Source organism: Sceloporus undulatus, chromosome 1 (genome assembly GCF_019175285.1).
Source record: "Sceloporus undulatus isolate JIND9_A2432 ecotype Alabama chromosome 1, SceUnd_v1.1, whole genome shotgun sequence".
In the NCBI taxonomy this organism is placed as follows: domain Eukaryota; kingdom Metazoa; phylum Chordata; class Lepidosauria; order Squamata; family Phrynosomatidae; genus Sceloporus; species Sceloporus undulatus.
Genome location: NC_056522.1, coordinates 104708492 through 104728681, shown reverse-complemented (window position 1 = coordinate 104728681; position 20190 = coordinate 104708492). Strand labels below are relative to the sequence as shown.

Here is a 20190-nt window from a genome sequence, read left to right as displayed (position 1 = left end):
TCAGGGCACTGCTCTGAGAAAATTCTATATGGTAAAGACAGATTGAGAAACATTAAAAAAATATATTGCAAAGACTAGTGTCAGAGAGATTAACTTTATTGTTAATCCAGAGGATTGTATTGCCGTTACCTTAATCTTCCTTTTTGGGGAGGATAGCTTTATCCTCACAACTAGGAGAAAATTATAATGTATTTGTTACTTGTGTATTGTTAACCTAATGTTTTGCACAAAATGATGAGATTATCCTATGTGCTGTATATAAATATGTATGAAATTTCACAGCTGTTTGCCTATTTTCTCCCGCTATCTATAGGAAAAACAAGATGGTTTTTTTTTCCCCTGTTGAGCAAAATTAGCCTAAAGGGAATAAATTTCACACTACAGCTTCACACTACAGCTCTCCTCAGTGAACTTGTGGTGGCCATGGCTGACAGTCCCACCCCCAGTGTCTGCTATGTCATTTGATTTCAGTGCATTTAGTAAAAATCTGAAGACAGAACCTCAATAATCACTTCCAGTTACAGTGGACCCTTGTTATACGCTGAGGTTTGGTTCCAAGATCCCCAGTGGATAACAAAATCCATGTATGCTCAAGTCCCATTAAATATAATGGCAGAGCAATATGGTGTCCCTTATTTAAAAAAAATGGAAAATCAAGGTTTTGATATTTGAAATTTATACTTTTTTGAACATTTTCAAATCATGGATGCTTGAATCCATGTATAAAAAATCTGTGTATAAGAAGGGCCGACTGTATATGGAAGTATAGAACGAGGGATCACATTTTTGGATGGCATCTCTCAGAATCTCTTGGCTGGCATGACTATGAATTTCCTAAATGTGCAGAGAGCAGGCACAGACCTGGGGTAACAGTGGGCCACCTTCTCCTCCACACACTCACAGAAGGATCATTTCTGAAAAGGGTTTAGATTCTGTAAAAAAGTTTGCTTTCCAGTGTACACTTTCTCAGCCATCTTCATAACAGGTCTGTTCTATTACAGTGGGCCCTTGATGTGTACTTGGTTCTAGGACCATTCCCATGGATGCCAAAATCCATGGATGCTTAACTCCCATTAAATACAATGGTGTCCCTTATATAAAACTGCAAAATCAAGATTTGCTTTTTGTCATTTATATATTTTTAAAATGTTTTCAAGCTGTGGATATTTGAATCTGTGGATAAAGAATCTGGGGATATGGAGGGATGTTTGTATTGCTCCCATTCTGAAGACTGAGAGCTGAACCTGGAGCAACAGTCATGTCACAGACATAAGATTAAAGGTGTGGATTTCAGGGTTGAACAGTGCTAAACTAAAGAACTATTGGTACAACAGTTATAAATAAATCTGCATATGGTACAACTGGAAGTACCGTATAGATCTTGAAAACATTACATTTGGTGGGCTGTAGCTCTCAAAATTCACACCCAGTATAGGCCAGTTGAAGGAATCCAGGAATTGTAGTCTAAAAATACCTTTTTCAGTCTTGTCAGTGCTCATCCTATTTAGTCCTATCTGGTTTTTCAACAGCATGACAAGTATTCCCCACAGTTCTCTACTTGGAAGCCACAGTGACTTGTTCCAGATCAAGACACATTTATACAGGGTTTATACTGTCTACAAACAATTCTATAATATTATTTTGGAAGTACATGAAAACTGCCTTTTCCCCACTGGATACACTATGAACTTATTCAACATAATTTTCCTGATCAGTCATTGTCAGCTCATCCCTCGTCAGCGTATATGTACAGCTGAATTATTATTTTTCCCCTATTGTGCATCATTGTAACCTTGCATATATTTGCAATGTTAATGAATATTCTCCCAGCTCAGAAAGATCTTTTGGAAATTCTCTGCTGTTCTTTTTCAAATTAACCACCCTGAATAATTTAATGTTAACTAATCTGGCAACCTCAGTGTTCCCCACCCCATCTCCATTTTTTATAAACAAGTCAAAACATTCAGCTGCCAGTACAGATTACTGAGGAATATTAATATATACAACCCTCAGTAGTAAGAAATGAGCAGATATTTCTACTGCTTGTTTTGTCCTTTGACCACCTGTCCCAATGACCAAGAAGGACCTACAAGACATTTACTATGACTTCCCCTACAGGTGCAAGGTCATGTATGTTCCTTTGGAGGAAAGAAACACAACTGAGAACACAGGGTCTTTCATTGCCACCTCCCACCCACCCCATATTCCACTCATTGATTTCTCATATCTTGTCCAGCATCATACTGCAACAATATTTCCCCCTACAATTCTGCAGTTTCTTTGCTTTAGATGGGCTCTCTATACCGTTCAGAGCCCTCTGGAGGACTTTGTTTGTGCCTGAGCACAGTGCCTGAGCACAGTGAATTTTCAATACCAGGACAAAAAGGCCAGTAAATATAAAACTTCCCTCCAGAGAAATCCACTCCAGCTTTCCCTTCTTCCATTGTAGCAACTCTTTGTTCTTAAAACTGCAGGATGAAAAATGAGTTGGTATAGGAATTCTGTTTTCTCTTCTAATTCAGAGCAGTAATGTTGCCTGGAGTCCAAAAAAATCTGCAAGGGAACAAGTTCCCCATCCCTGTTACAAGCACTATCTTGTGTTTGCAAACCTGAGTTTAGCTCCACAATTCATTGCATATTTTTGTAAACCTCTTTTATTTCTTCTGCCAACTACCCAATTGTTAAGGAAAAAGCAACATGGGACATACAGTAAGAGAAATAAAACATGTATGTGAGAGTCAGAGTGACTCAGCAGAAGCCAATGGAGAACCACACAGGTGTGAATGGTAAGACAATTAACAAGTGCTGAATGCCAAGGACAAGAATTGCAGAGTGGATAATTGGACACACCTGACAGTTGTAAAGTGGTCAAGGCTGAGATGATGAAATCATTAATTGTGGGATGAACAAGGAGAACCAATGGGAATGATGTACACGCCTACTGGGTGGAAACAGACCACAGTAGGTGGTGCCATGATATGGCTATAATAAGGACTATACATCCCAATGCATTTTGTGGGTAGTAGTGGGTTGGAGAGTGAGGAGTTGAGTATTGTTTGGAGCTGTGTATATAGTAGAATAAAGTAGATCTTTTATACAGTGGTACCTCGGGATACGAAATACCCAGGTTACGAAATTTTCGGGATATGAAAAAATCCCATAGGGAATCATTGTTCCGGGTTACGAATGTTTTTTTGGGTTACGAAAAAACTTTTGGTGCTTTTTTTGGCTTTTTCGCACGGAATCGCGGCTTTTCCCCATTAGCGCCTATGGCAATTCGGCTTACGAAGGCTTTTCAGGTTACGAAAGCGGCTGCGGAACGAATTAATTTCGTAACCCGAGGCACCACTGTATAAGACTACTGAGTTGTCTGGTGTCTTGGGTGAAGCTACAAGAACCAGCAGGACCCTGGTGAAGAAGGGTGAAGACTTCTGTGGAAGCAAGAGTGAGAAGGCTTGGAGAGTTTGTCGGGGTCTTCAGCCAGTTCTCTGCAACTCTTGCAAAGATATAACAACTGGCCAAAACTGGTCAGCGTGGTGCACAACCAGGTGGTGAGTTCCAGGCCAGGTGAAGAGCCACAACTCCCATCATCCCTGTTACCTTGCCATTTAATGTATTTTGTCTATTTGAAGATCTTTCCTGTCCGGATATTTCATATTCTTCTTTAAAACTTGCCTGAGCAGTGTTTATCTGTATCTCTACTTAACAGTGAGTAGCGCAGCATGAATTTAACTAGAACAACCTTTGTCAATCGGTTTACTCTGGAGGAACCCTTGTAATTAGTTTCAGGTCTCAGGGAACTCCTGCATAAAAATTGTTGTATCTCCAGCTAAAAAAAATCTGCATTTTTACTCAATCACAGTGTCTCATAGAATCCCTCGCAACTTCTCACAAAATGTCTTTCACAACAAGTTAGGAGCTTCTGGAAGCTGATTGATCCATACACTTGCTGTCACCTACAGTTCTTCTTACATCCAGTTCTTCAGATCTGTTGCCTTCTAGTTTTCAAACGTGTTTATGTCTTGTTATTTCTCAATAGGATTCTAATGCTACAGGGCAATGGAGGTATTCATTTTTCAAAGCTAACTGTCTTGCATGGAAATATCCACTGTAGGTGAATGAGACAGTAATAATTAAGAGTGATTTAAAATTCCCTGGTGTTAGTCTTCAGTAGTGCATTGTTCTTTATGTTCAGTTAAAAGACATTCCCAGTGACTTATTTCCAAGCTACCTTCAAATCAGTAGGAATTACTTTTGAGTAAAGGCATACAGAATCAGTGTCTGATACACATTGAGAAGTGGTGATCTCAACGTCCTCAGTCTTGATCTGTCCTTATATTATGCCTATTCCATTGTGTTTATTTCTGTATGTCCTGTTACTGCTTATCTCTGATTTATTTGGATTTTTTTTTTTGGCACAGAGATTGAAAGAAAGTGTATTTCTTATAAAATACCTTGTTAATATTTTTGTTTTAGAATTCTCAAATGTATTAATGCTTATAATAGATGTCAGTATATAATACAGAGTGGATATACAGCTTTGGGCTGTATATACTTATTAATACTTTTTAATACTTTTTATTTATTTATTTCGCTTAAATCCCACCTTTCTCCCAAAATAGGATCCAAGGCAATTATCCTTTTTTGATTAAACCAGTTCAAAATGTTAGTGATTTTTACTCTTCTGCCACTTTGTTTCTGAGCACATAAAGATAACATTTATTAAACAGCATTTATCATATGCAAGAGTTTTCAAGTCTGTAGTTATAGAGCTATAAATCTCACTTTAAGGAGGTAACTGAAAATCATCTGAGTTCCTATCATCAAACTTTATCTTTATTTATTTTTTCTCACCCTCAGTGCCATAATGGAACACAAGGAGTTATTAAAAGTTCCTTGGGACTGGCAAATAGGTAAGAGCTCAAATTGCTGCATTATTAATTATGGGTGAAAGAAGAAATAATGTTTGAGATTGTATGGTTACAATGGTGGTGTTTGTAACCTCTTTCTGTAAAAAGATTGAAATAAGACTGGACTATAACTTGTAACCTGATTTTCACAGTTGTCCTGTATGGAGCTAGGAAACATTCCTGGGGCCTTTCCACATTTTACAATTATAGTGCTATGATTCCACTGTGACTGCCATAATAACATCCTTTAGAATGAACATGCCAGCATTCCATATGATTACCTGTGCTAGTTAAACTAGAATCATAGTGCTATATTTGTGTAGTGTAAAAGGGCCCAAGATATGTACTAGGGGTGGAAAGAATATTCAAAGATAGTCTTAAAATAGTCTAATTTTTTTCCATGTTCTGAGAAACCCTGATGAAAAGAATCCTTGACTAACAAGAATCTTCAGCTTTCAGGACTTATTCTGTGCAAAATTTGTATATGGTTGTTTGGTGCAGAAAACAACATTTTTGCACATAAATTAATATTTCTACTTTGAAATATTAATTCCTGTACAGAAAATGCTCTTTTCTGCCCATGAAATGTAATTGGGGGTTTATTCTGCATAAAATTCACACATGGTTGATTTGTATAAACAACAGCATTATCTCCACAGACAACAGCATTTTTTGCACATGATTTGCTGTTTCTGCAGTGAAATATTGCTTTCTGTGCTAAAAATGCTATTTTCTGAGAAAAGCAATAATAACCATAATCATTCATGTGGAGCACTTGTACAGCCTCCAGAGAGAAGGATCGCCTTACTCCATTCTCATAAGAGGGGTAAGCCCAACAGCAGCAAGGAGGGGAAAGTCCTGTAATTGTCTCCCTTGGACCACTCTTTCAAAGCTTTAAAGTATACGGTCGGCCCTCGATATCTGCAGGGGATCCATTCCAGACCACCCTGTGGATACCAAAATCTGTTCAAGTCTCATTGTCCTTAATGGCAGCACAGCCACATGGCTGAAAAAATAATGTGAAGATACGTAATTGTAGGATCCTTTCATATACATGGCAAACTTTAGCTACTTAGATTTCATGGGCTTGAAACCTAGAACCTTGGCTCTGACAGACAGACAAGACATTTTCATTTGTTATTACAGTTTATTGAGCAAAACCTAAAGGAATGTTTAGCTGTTGACAAAATCCTGTTGGACTATGCACTGCATCTGATAACTGTACTGAACTGTACTTTTTTAGTTGAAGGAATTCAGTCACAGACAAAGATCTGAATCTGTTAAGCAAATATTTTTCTCTATAATAATCATCATTTAGGTACGATATCTTCAGGAAAATGTCATTTTACCTTTGCAATAACAGGATAAGCTAAGAATAAACTAAAGAGACTGGAGAATATGAAACTGCAAGTTTAACACAAAATGGCACTCATCATGAGAATCTACATAAATTGTTGAAAATGCATCTACAACTCCCTGTTAACCTACTTTGAGAATGCACATCAAAAACAGCAGGTTTAAAAAAGCTAGTGACAATGGGGAATGCCTGAGCAATACAGTTCTAATAAGCTATGCAAAAGACCTCTTTGTCCCCCTTGGGCTTTTACTCATCATTTCTTCTTATCCCAAAACCTTAACAGGGCCATGCACATCTGCCATAAGGTTCTGCTGCAAGAAGTCTTAGGAATTTTACAATTCAGCTCCAGAGCTAAGCAACAAATCAATATGAAGCACAGTTGGTCTCTTTCTTCAAGCACTGGAGAGGTTTAAGTGCCTTCTGGAGTTTATTCCTCTTTTTACTGAGATGGAGAAAATGATGTTTTGTGGTATAAATTTACAAGTTTATAGGTTAAGCTGACAGCACCAGCAGGTCAGGATTTTCAGAAAGAAATCCTCCAGCTCCAACAAACCCAAAAGAGGCTAATATCAAGCTCCTTTGTTCCAGATACCCTTCTTTTTTAACAAAACAACAACATACCCTTCACCCAAACATGTACAGCTGAACTTGGAAAAATTATTACAGGGAGGGTACAACTTCCAAAATCCTCCAGTAAGCAGGTTAAGTGACTATACTGGCTGGAAGAGTATCAGAATTGTAATCTTTAAAAATAAGATTTACAAGATTCTGGGGGCATAACTGCTCATTGTAGTGATGAAAACTTTGGTCCCACATACTCCCTGAAACCCTGCTCCTTAGGGCTCAATGGGATCTACTACTTCAGGGCACCTGGAACACCTGAAAATGACAAGCTCCAAAGGTTTGTCCTGTATTTCATCTTTTCTGTTAGAAAAGGTACAGGACATAGGAAGCTAAGTACATCCAGAACAGTGTGAAGTAGTAGTTCCCAAAGGAGCATGCTCCTGTGTGCCACTGCTCAGCTTACACCTCATCCTCCAAGCAACTGAGCAGCACAGGAGGTGAAACCATGGAGAAAGGAGTTTAAACCTTCCTTGCATGTGTTCTCCACACCATATGTATGTAAAAGGAATGTGCTTGCAAATGAGGTATGCTTCTTAATGAATTAACTGAAATGTGAATTAATAATAATAATAATAATAATAATAAATTTTATTTATATCCCGCCTTTCCAATATTTTAATCAAGGCGGCTTACAATACAGATAAAAAGTATTAAAATTAAACTTGAGTCTCCTGTAACTGAGGACTCTGGGAGTTAATTTACAAAAAGTAACTTTTCTATACTCTGGATCTACCAGTGATGCTGTCTTTGTATTGACTTAGGAAAAGTCAACCTAATGCAGCCTGAGGAGGAAAGGGAAATGAACACACAGAGAGAAGTAGGTGATGCCACCAGACAGTTCCACTAACAGCATCTGGTCTGAAATGGACATGCCAGGGATCTGCCAAGGCAGATGGCACTTCTCATAGACTCGTATCTCTTTTTCTTATAAATATATTTTAAAATTTTATAGTTAGGGGACATCTGCCCAGGCATGCACATGGCTGCAGATGTTCATTTTACAATTTACAAAAAAAAATCCTTTTCTGTAATAAAGCAGTGCTCATTTCCACATTGGTATGTTTAGCAAAGGGATCAAAGTCTTTCGTTATTTTATTCATGCATGCAAGAATGAATAATTTTAAAGATTTTCTCCCTGTTAGTCAAAAAATGAATAGTTTTGAACATTTTTCAGTGGTTTTTCACACTACAGGACCTTTTCTGTATGTAACATTTTTTGTGTATAAAACTTGAATTTTATGCAAAAAAAATTATGGCATATGCATGTGTGTGTAGAAGAACTGTCTACATGTTTTTTCAAAATTACTAAATTATGATCTCACAGTTGCTAACCAGGGAATCTTGAGGTGTAAACATACTCTTTCTCATCAGGAATGAAAAAAATTACAGAGTAATTTGCCTATCTTAGCATCAGTAAAATCATATTCCATATCATTCTAGTTAAATTGGCATTATGACTGGACTTTAAAATGTAAAATATACATGCTTAGAGTATTTCAAGGCCAGGAAATTGTTTGGTGATTCTAACATATTGGGAATGTAGAAGCACTTGGAAAGTACTTGGAATGACAGATGGTAAATGGAGAAGAAAACTGTTACTTGGATGATTTACAACTGAAATAATACAACATGGTCATCTAAAGGGGACCTTCGTATGGCTATTTAGTCCAAGATCAAAACTCATCTAGCTACATCACCCTCTGTCCCTGTCTCAGTTAAATCATTTCCTCTCTTTATGGAAACAATAAAGCCATTTTCATTCATACTTCAACAAACTGGCATGGCAGTTTCTTTCTCCCAAACACCTTGAAGAGATCCTATTATTCTTCTAAATGGTGCAGAATTCTTAACATCCTCCCACCCGGCAGAAATTGTGCGTCTAGAATACTTTTCTCCAAGATAATACTAACAGGTAGAATTGCCAGGTGTCATTTTTATAGGGAATGTCCCTTAGTTGAGGCCTGGTAAACTTGTCCCTAATAGTGCTGACAGGTGTCCCTTATTATAATGGGTGTCTCCTATTTGAGGGTTGAAACACTTTTCATTTCATATAGACTTAAGGAGATGCCCAAAAATCTTGTGTTTGATGGTGCAGGCTCTTCATAGAGCCAGAGAGGTTTAGTGGTTTTGGTGTTTGATTCTAGATACCTGGATTCAAATCACCACTCAGTTGTGGAAACCCACTGTGTGACGTTGGGCAAGTCACACTCTTTCAGTCTCAGGAAGTTCAAGGCGAACTCTCTCTGAACAAATCTTACCAAGAAAATACCACATTAATTTTGCCTTAGGGTCTCTGTAAGTCAGAAATGACTTGAAGGCACACACCAACAATAACAACCACAGCTCTTCAAAGAGGCAGAAATGTGTGCATATGAATGTGGACAATATGTTAATTTTACAAAGAAATACATGGCTAGGTTAACTGAAATCAACAGAATAAGATTGATTAATAGCTTCTTCCAGATTGTCAACTCAGTGTGTCATAAATTTCGACTATGTCCTATTGCTATTTTGAAAAACTGGCAACGCTACTAACAGGTGGTTTTTTTTCTTCTTTCTGAACCTTTTCTTCTTTCAGGTTTGCTATATGTTGGCTTTAGCGCTTGCATGTTTGGCCTCTACAGTTTCATGCCTGTGGTCATTAAGAAAACTAGTGCTACAGCGGTCAACCTCTCCCTGCTTACAGCAGACTTGTACAGCCTTTTCTGTGGGTTTTTTCTCTTCCACTATAAGGTAAATAGAGCACACTTATACTTGAATAATTGATAACTCTCTTGCAAAGACATCGTTAATGCAGAAAAATCAATAGAAGGAAAACAATAACATCTCTGCCCTGCTTTCACTCCAGTATTTATATGCGTAGCATTGTACGGAAGAGCACTAGTCCATCACAGACAACATTCATTCTCAGCCTCAAGGGCCCTTTTTAGAGCTGTGCGCTGTGCTTCCTGACTGTGATGGTGAGTTCTGACCAAGGGATACAAGCCTATGCATTTCTTGAGAGAAGTACTGTTGGCCCTTCCATGACCTCAGAACATCTTAACAAAGGAATGGGAATAAAAATTAGGCCTTTGTCAAACAAGTCAACAGTCTTGTTAAAAATTATTTTGATGAGATTTTAAAAAAGGCAAACCCACACATTTATGTTATTTTTAATGTCGAATTTATACAAGTAATTTGTTGTCTTTCTCCTTCCTGAATTTGTCATATTGTGAATTTAACCCAGGGTGGGCAAAGTGTGGTCCTTGGTGCCCTGAAGTGCAACCCTTGAAGCTTCCCATGCCCTCAAATCTCAGATAATTTTTCTCCATACAGTGGTTGTGTCCCTAAGTACCTGAAACTGTCAAGAGCAAAAGGATTTTTAAAAATACAAGGAAAAGAAAGGCAAAAATCAGCCAAAAAGAAAACCAGAAGTGATGCGATATCACTTCTGCTAGAAGCATAGAGTTGGGAGAGACCACAAGGGCCATCCGGTCCAATTCTCTGCCATGTAGGAAAACACAATCAAAGCACCCCCGACAGATGGCCACCTAGCCTCTATTTAAAAACCTCCAAAGAAGTTGACTCCAGCACACTCTATGCCAATGTGTACCACTGTTAAACATCTCATACCATCAGGACATTCTTCCTAATGTTTAGATACAATCTATTGTGGACTCTTGTGATGTCAGGTACATCAGTGTGGCCCACCAGCATAAATCACATAGTACAAGCATGAGCCCACAAAGGCTCCTTCACACAGAGGTCCTTCCGTGTGGTAAACGTCACGCAAGCGCTGCCCAAACGTCACGCAAGTGCCATGGGTGTGATCCCCATGGCGCTACAGAAGTGGAATCGCGGCTCCCACTCCATTCCCGTCATGCACTCGTAACTGAGGGAGCCTCCTGGAGCGCTTTTCTTATTAACGATTTATCCCGTTAATAAGAAAAGTGCTCCAGGAGGCTCCCCCAGTTACAAGTGCATGATGGGAACGGAGCAGGAGCCATGATTCCACTTCCATAGCGCCATGGGGGATCACACCCATGGCGCTTGCGTGATACTTGGACGGTGCTTGCATGACGATTGCCACACGGAAGGGCCTCCTTGTGATAGACTCCATAGTCCTTCCAACTCCGACAAACCCCAACCTCTAGTCTCTACCAGAGAAAGAAATCCCCATTGCTATCTCCCATCTGTGATTTGAAATAGCAGCAAATATTCCACCCATGGGGACAATGGGAAAATGAAATTGCACAATAAACAATCATTTCCAGGAACCAGCTAAGGGGGGATACAGACAGGGAGAAAGGAGCGCTGAGACACTACCCGTTTCTGCCCCACACAGAGGCCACAGCAACCAAACACCATGGCCTCTGGGAGCCCTAAAAAGAACCAACTCCTGGCGGGTACTTTTCAGGGCACATGCCAGGCACCATTGGTGCGCTCGTGCGCAATGATGACACCCGTACGGCACCACACTATTTGGATGCTGCACCACGCATATGTCATCATGGCAGCCCCTGTGTGGATGGGGTCAAGCCATTATGACACAGTAGGTCTTGGGAGAGTGCGGACGCTCCAATCTCCCACGCCCTAAAATCAGCCCCAGGTTGGCACTTTGTGCTAATCTGTATCAGGCCTAAGTTTTGAGATCAGTTCATTCCAAGACACTATAGCTGAGTGCATTTCACTTCACTTCACTTCCCTTCTCCTCTTTCCACTTTCAACTACCTTCAACTATGCAAACAAATCATATAGGTCTTTGGAGTCTGATCTTCTCCAAACCAAAAAGGAAACAAATAAACCCCATTCCAAAATGATGTACCCAGTAATTTTTTTTATCTAGCCCCTAATTATTAAAAAAGTTAAAAAAAAAGGGGGGGGAAATAACCTTTAATCACATGTTGCACTCTGTCGGAAGCACATATTCTTTAAAATTTTAATACTCTCTTTCTCTGATTAAAGAACGGAAACAATTGACTTAATTAAATATTGTACATAGTTTACAGTCAAGAGAGAAAAAGAAAATTCAAGACTGCTGCTTAAAACTAGAATAATACATTCAAGATATATGCTATATATTATTAGAACATAAAAGCTTTTATATGCCTACAAAAAATTATGGTACAAGAAATGAAAGACTCATATCGGAAGAGAGTTCCATATCACCTAACCATTGCAGAGATAGCCCATTGTTTTGGTTTTCTTATTACAATGTTGCACAACAGTTCGACAATAAGATCCATCCTATTCTTGAGTTATATAAATATTCTGAAATCTATTTCTAATTTTCAGCATTAATGTACTAATGATTACTTTATCCAGGGAAGAATGTAAAGCTTTGCAAAACTCACTACCTCTTTGAGTTGAGCAAGTCACATTTCCTTATTCTTTTATCCAGACCCACACCTATTGACCTTTGTTGACATTTCTGGTCAAATGCTCTTAAAACCCACCTTATAAGCCAAACAACTGTACTGAATGAAGGAGCAATATGATGCTAGCAAGTGGGGTCCTGAAGGATGATGCATCCAGCCCACATTCACATACGTATGCCAGAGAGCTGAGGTGGGATGAGGAGTTGCAAAAAGACTCCACAGGGATCCCTGTTTCTGCTCACTGCACCACAGCCCTCTAGTAGGAATGGGATGGACATTTCATCCTTCAGCACCATGAACACCAGCACCAAAGAATTCCTTCATGTGGTACAACTGACAAGCTTTTAAGTTGGGTTGTAGTAGGTCAGATTTTGATAATACCCCAGAGGACAAGATGAAAATTTAAAATTACCTGAATAGACTAGAAAGCTGGGCCAAAGCTAACAAAATGAAATTCAATACGGAGAAATGTAAGGTACTGCACTTAGGGCAGAAAAACAAAATGCATAGATATAGGATGGGGGACACCTGGCTTAAGGAGACTTATATGTGTGAAAGGGATCTAGGAGTCCAAGTAGACCACAGGTTGAACATGAGTCAACAGTGCGATGCGACAGCTAAAAAGACCAATGCAATTTTAGGTTGCATCAGTAAAAGTATAGTGTCTAGATCAAGGGAAGTAATAGTGCCACTCTATTCTGCTTTGGTTAGGCCCCACCTGGAATACTGTGCCCAGCTCTGGGCACAACAATTCAAAAAGGACATTGAGAAACTGGAGCGGGTCCAAAGGAGGGTGACTAAAACGGTGAAGGGTCTGGAAACCATGTCCTATGAGGAATGACTTAGGGAACTGGTGATGTTTAGTTTGGAGAAGAGAAGGTTAAGAGGTGATATGATAGCCCTGTTTAAATGTTTGAAGGGATGTCATATTGAGGAGGGAGCAAGCTTGTTTTCTGCTGCTTCAGAGAATAGGACCCGGAACAATGGATGCAAGCTACAAGAAAAGAGATTCCACCTCAACATTAAGAGGAACTTCCTGACAGTAAGGGCTGTTCGACAGTGGAACAAACTCCCTTGGAGTGTAGTGGAGTCTCTTTCCTTGGAGGCCTTTAAGCAGAGGCTGGATGGCCATCTGTCGAGGATGCGTTGATTAAGAGTTCCTGTATGGCAGGTGGTTGGACTGGATGGCCCTTGCGATCTCTTCCAACTCTATGATTCTATGAGATTGGGAGACAAAGGATAACTAGGTTATGATAGCTATGTGTCACATGCAGGATCTCAGCCATGCTAGCTAAATAGTTTCATGCTAAATTAATTAGCTTTCTCACCTTAACTCCAAATATACAATAGGATCATGATAAGCAGCAGATTGAGCTGTTTCTCTAGCAAGCATATGTAGCTTTTATTTCTCACCTTTCTAGCAGTGTGGGTGGAAAGATGGGGAAGTTACATCAACATTTGTTGTGTTCATGTTGTTATTCTCATTCTTATTTTATTTTCACTTATGTTTTCCCTTTTTACATAAAATTGGGACTCACAGTGATTTACAAAATATTATAACCAATATATATACAGTAGTTTAAAATACATAGAAAAGCATCAGTAAGGATTTATAAAAGTTATTTTACAAAGCATTGCTGAAATTCCAGGTTTAAGATGTAATGCTTAACCAGTGTATGTTGAAAGCAAAGTTTTTGAAATCAAGTTTTCACATCCAGGTTTTAAAATAAACATGCTTCAGATGTAATACTGAAATGTGGTTAAGGATTAGAAGCTATGATTAAGCGTACCTAGGTTGCTACTGCTGATCAAAACTTGGCAGGGTTATAATTTTTACTATTTGTGCATTACAGAAACATTGACATAACATTTGCAAATTATAAATAGCACATGTACCGAATAGTCTATATTCTTTGACTTGAATTCAGCTTCCCGCTAATTGAGTTTGTAATTCTGTATATTCAGTCGTATAATTTGTTTTTGTTTCCCCTGGCATTATTTTTATATGAGGAAGGCAACCTTTTAAAGTGTCTGCAATCCCTTTAAGCAGAAAACATTAGTATTAAATACTGTCTATTAATTATCCTGCTAAGGTCTGTTTACTCTGCATGTTTTCCACTTGTTTCTGTTTTCAGCCCAGCTGCACCCCTTCTTAGCTGCACTAATTCCTTTTGTTTTATAGCCGATTGACCAATGAGCGAAAGCCTTTCTTCAGTGGAAAATAAATGGCTTCATGCTAAATTAGAATCATCTGAGCATTTTAATACCTCTTGCAGCACATAATTTTATGATGCTTTCAAGTAACTGCTGTGATTCCTCCTCTCTGTGCTGTTACTTTTATCATTTGACAGCTTTATTGCAGCTACAGCAGTAAATCTCTGGAAATCAAAAGGAAATGCAGGAAACTGATTTTACTTAGATTTTAGAGCTTTGGAATCTAAATGAAAGAGGGAGGGTTTTTTTTCCAAATGTTTTGTTAGGATCTTGTTTTACTGTATCAAGGGGTTATTTCATCTTGAAACATATGCAGGACTGATCTTCCATTAATAGGTGTGATGTGCCCCACAGAGGTTGATGTCATAACCTACATTGATTCAGAGATGGAAGGTTCTAATAAATCAGAAATCCAGGGCTGTGACTCATGACACCTTGAATGTGCTACTTAAAATATGGGGAGTTAATTTTCCATTTTAATTACAATGCAGTTACTTGGGGCTTTCACTTTGAAATGGACCTTGAGAACACAAATTGCATTTCTCTTATTTTGTCAAAGGCTTACTTGGGAACAGCAAGCTGATGTGCCCCTGGCCTGAGGATTTAACAAATAAGCATAGATTCTGAAAGTGCATTTCCAATAACCAGAGGTAGCTTGTTATCAGCCTTCTCCCCATAGCACAACTTAAGCAGAAAGCTCTACATTTACTCCAGTGGTTTATTACTGGCTGAGACCCACCCAGAATGGCCCCTGATGTAAGGATCCAGACTTCACCAGCTGTGGTTAGGTGCTAAAATCCCTGTATAAAATTCAAGCATAACACTTCGCATCCCTTGAGGGAAGACTTGAAAGTTAACAGCAAGGACAGTTCAGATAAACTCTTTCTGCCTTTTTTTTGGAGAGAAATGGGTGAAATACTCTTTTCAGACACACAACCTCCCCCATTTCCTTGAATCAAAAGAGTATGGGATATCCACCATTTCTTTCTTAGCATGAAGGTAGAACAGAAGGAACTGCCAAAATGTAATTCCTCCCAACTATCTGGAATGTGTGAAAGTGAAGCATTTTGTTGCTGAAATAAGGCTACAAGCTGTTCAAAAAGGCCAGTGTGGACATATCAGTTTCTATTCTCACATGACCTTTCACATCTCAGCTTATAATTCAAAATGCTTCACTTTTTGGAATACTGTCACATCCTATTCAACCCCACTCCTTAGATACTTTTTCTGTCTAAGTAAAATGTGATGTCTCAAGACTACAATCTATGGGCAGCTTCAGTTCAAGGATCAAATAACTGCAAGCCTTTCTGGCCTGAGCATTCATCCTTTTCCTCAGTCAGGAGGAAGAGGAGGAGGGAAGAAGACTTAGGGAATAGAAGAGGCCACAAGAAAGAAGTCTGTGATAGAGAAGTAAATAGGATACAAAAAGGCACTTTCTCAACCTCATGCTGGGGTAAATTAAGGACACACATGTCACTATTCCTCATTGACCCCAGCAAAGCTTGAAAAATTACCTTTTTGAGCTATGGCTTCTGGAATCTCCTGGGCAGCACAGTCACTGACATGGGTCATGGAGGATTCTGGGATTTCAGTCCAAAAAGCTAACTTTTCCAAACTCTGGATCCCCGGAAGGCTCATTTCCTGAAGTATGTATTGCGTCTTTTGTTTCTCCAGTGCCTTAGCAGCTCCCACGCAAGCAAAATAAATTACATTTTTCATCAAGCAGATTTAGTAGTCATTTCCATCAGTGTTAATGCTAGTTTAGGTTTCTTAGATTTCGTTTGTAAGCCTTATGCCGAATTTTAGTTATTATATGAAAATTACTTTCCCACTAGATTGCATAAGCAATTTAGCCCACATTCTCTGCTACCAAAGCCATGTATACTGAGCATGCTCTGAACAAAAAGGCCCCAGTACACAGTATTATGCCATTAACCAATAAGCCAGCTGTACTGAACTATATTAGGAGCCCTGGTGGCGCAGTGGTTAAATGCCTGTACTGCAGCCACTCACTCAAAACCATAAGGTTGCGAGTTCAAGACCAGCAAAAGGGTTCAAGCTCAACTCAGGCTTGCATCCTTCTGAGGTTGCTAAAATGAGTACCCAGACTGTTGGGGGCAAATTAGCTTACAGTTGTAAACCGCTTAGACACTGCTTAGGCGGTATGAAGCGGTATATAAATGAAGCTTGTTTTGTTTGTTTGTTTATTCCATACTGGCAATATTTCTTGTTCTCGTTTATCTCCCCCTTTTTTACCAGTTATTCTGAAAAACAGCATTGTGGTAATTTGAAGAATTTGGATGGAGTATCTGGATAAGGGAAAAGATAGAGATTTTAATTTAAAGGGAGAAGAGAATATTATTGGAAATGCACAAATGGGTGAAACAGAAAATTCCTCCAGATCTTATAGCACCATAAATGTTTCAGGGGCAAATATAGAAGAGATGTTATTCACATTATTAGGAATGGTGTCAATAAATTTTTAAAAAGTAAATTTCAAGAGTCTGTTAACCTTGTGTGTTGGGGGCTTTAACCCTTTGCCTTCCACTTAGGCTTTCCAGGTGCCCTTTAGGGTTGTCAGGTGTACCCAAGCAATCTTGGATCCCAACCCCAGGAGAAAGGCCAGGTATAAATTCAAGAAGTAAATAACATGATGATGATGATGATGATGATGATGATGATGATGATGATGATGGAAGAAATTTAGTGGTGAAAAGCTTTTCCCTTTAGACTGAATAGGATGCCAAAAGGCCAGTATTTGAGGGTATATTTTAAGGAAAGTTTAGGTCATGTTACACAAGCAAATCAACTCATCTGAAGTTCTCTGCCACCACAGATGATTCCGATAAGATAAAAATGAATTCAGGACTGTTGCCCAAAGAGAAACCAAGTATGAATTTTCATAAATACAGGCAAATGTGAACCCTACATGTCATGGATTTTGACAGTCCTTTTTCATATTTTGAAAACCTGGAAGCCCAACTGTCAGTGCTAACCAGCAGTGCTGCAGTCGCTAATTGGAGGAAGAAAAGAATCTCTTAATTCCAGCAGGATTTTTTGCTCCAATGCAGACACCTGGTGCTAGGCTGGGATAGGACCATAGTTAAATGGCTCCCACAACTGCAAGCCAGTCAGATCTTTCCTCCCACAACTGAAAGTTATTGCCAGTTCCAGAGGTGCAGGAAGCATGTGACATGAGATTGGATGGGGAAGAGAAAGAGATTCATTCACAATATTTCTACCCTAATTACCAGTGCCAGTTTCCACACCATTGTAGGTTTTGGTCCAGACTTTAAGAAAAGAGTAAAATAATTTCTGAGTCACAAAAGGGTGCAGCAAAAATTGGCCAAATCCAATTGTTAGGTGAAAGCAGAATAGAGAGAGTGAACCAATGTGAAGTTGGTCACTCAACTCTTACACAAGTTTCATTGATTTACCAGTTATCCTCTATACAAAAGAATATTGTAGGACCTTTGAGACTAACTGAGTGAAAAAGTTATAGTAAAAGCCACGTTTGGACTAAAAATTGGATTTAGACAATAGTGTGCCATGCCTTCTCAGGTGAAAATGTCAGGAAATGTCCTTTAAGCATAACACACTGGGAACAGACAGGAAGAACATTCAAATTAGAAATGAAAGCTTCTGTGAATATGGAACATCTCATATGGTTTCCCCCAAAGGAACCTAAGAAACAATACTGTGGTATAAGAGTTAAATCTTCCTAGGCTGTCCTTCTCAATTCAAAGGACTGCAGAACTCTTAGTGTCTTATTTGGGGTCATAAGAGCATCTCAAGAAGGATCCTCTTGCATAAATAGGTTCATATATGTTTAAACAGGTGAGCAGAAGGCTGTAATGTGAGACTGCATGAGAATTACAGATCCCTTGTGAATTCTCTGTACTGTAGACATTCCTTACTGCTCAGTACTCTACCACATAATGGTCTGCCTTTTAGGGAGAAGGGCTGTAATACAGAAGTAGAACATGTGGTTTGTATGGGAAAGGTCCCAGGCTCGGTTCTTGGTTTCTCCAGTTAGGACGGGGAAGGACTTTTATCTGAAATATTGGACTGCTCCTGCCAGGAAGTATCTACTGATCTAGGGAGACTCAGTGATCTGATACCATCAAGCAGTTTTCTATGTTGCTGTTCATAGTAATGCAGGAAACAGTGAGGAGACAAACTCCACGTGCTCCAGGGTGGTCAACTGTTTATTTAGTGTTAAAAAAACCCCAGCACATTTCAGCCACAATGAGAAAACGCCTTCTTCAGGGGCCTTCCAAACAATTCAATGGAGTTGTAAAAACACTCTCCAAAATACAGGACCATAGAGATTAAAGCCCTGTATGAGAATGAACTACATTTGTATGGGGTGTGTTTACAACTATTTATTCTGTATCTATTCAGTTTTTAACACTGAATAAACAGTTTACCATCCCAGAGCACATGAGGCATGTCTCCTCACTGTTTTCGCCTTTCAGATTTCAGTGCTCTTTTCATTACTGTTAATAATAATGCAAGGATAACTGCAGCATTTTGTACTGTGCATTTTGGTGCTTCTCCTGTTGTTAACTTTACTGATACCTCACCTTTCCCCAAAACTGGGACTTGCAGAAACTTACAAATTAAAATGAGTACAATATAGTCATTAAAAAAAACATGCCAAAGATCAGCATTAAAATAGAATTAAATTATTAACTGTATTAAAACAATGTAAAGCATACATGTAATGATAAAAGCATTTAAAAACATTACAGCACTCTCATTTCCTTTAAAACCGCTTAGTTTTGATTTTTTTAAAAAGAAGAAGTCTTTGCTTCAGGGACGTAGCCAGGATTTTAGGAAGGAGGGGGGATCCAGACTAAGTGCCACCATTATAATGGGGCTTGGGTGTGGTGGCGCGGCAGCACACACCATTCATTGTATCTAATGGAAGTGGGGTCCGGACCCCACGGACCCGACCCCCCCAGCTACGTCCTTGTTTGCTTGCTGATAGGAGGACAGCTATGAGAGGGCCATGTTATTCACCCTGGGAAGAGAGTTCCAGAGTCTAGGGACAGCCACTGAGAAGACCCTGTGCTGGGTTCCCACCAGCCATATTTTGTGATTGGACTGAATTCTTTCCTATTGTTCTGCCAGCCTCTGCTGTGGGGATGACCTAGTCACTCCAGAGTCAAGCTTCTTCTCCTCAGCGATAAACTACACATTTTAATGCATCAGCATGAAATATGAAGTGGATAGCTACTTCTTTACTGTAAACCTCCTAAAATCGTGTTTAGGTCTCCAGAACAGGTGTAGCATATATTTCAGGAGCAGTGACAACTTGTGCCCATTTCAATGGCACAGTGAATCTAGTCCAGGTTTTAATCCAAACTTTTGATGGGATATCTAAAATGCTGGAACAATTCTGGTGATAGGATTCAGTACTTTTAAAGTTCTAACTAACCCACTGACATGGAAACCATTAGGCCCCTTTGCATGGGTGAAAATCTATGTGTATGTGTTTTGAGGAAAGAATGTCAGCAAAATAGAGTGGGTGGGAAACAGGACCTTCCCTTCATGCCTCCACTAGCAGTTGCCCCTTTCAAGGACAGTGAAGAAGTATCTATCAAGGTCTCATTATACAGAATTGCATGTATCGTGTAATTTGTCCCCCAGTCAAATTGTTGCAAGCCCAGAGGGGAAAATCAGTAAAATTACCACTCCATTACATTTACACTCATATGTTTTT

At 39.2% G+C, this 20190-nt stretch overlaps 1 protein-coding gene across 2 annotated transcripts in view; it reads left to right on the top strand.

Annotated features, from left to right (window-relative positions):
- SLC35F1 (solute carrier family 35 member F1) overlaps positions 1–20190 on the top strand; it is a 288718-nt gene that overhangs the window by 248389 nt on the left and 20139 nt on the right. For both annotated transcript variants that reach the window (XM_042445873.1, XM_042445874.1), the window contains exons 6-7: positions 4861–4913; positions 9470–9624. In XM_042445873.1, coding sequence (XP_042301807.1) covers positions 4861–4913; positions 9470–9624 — 208 coding nt within the window. The remainder of the gene's footprint in view (positions 1–4860; positions 4914–9469; positions 9625–20190) is intronic.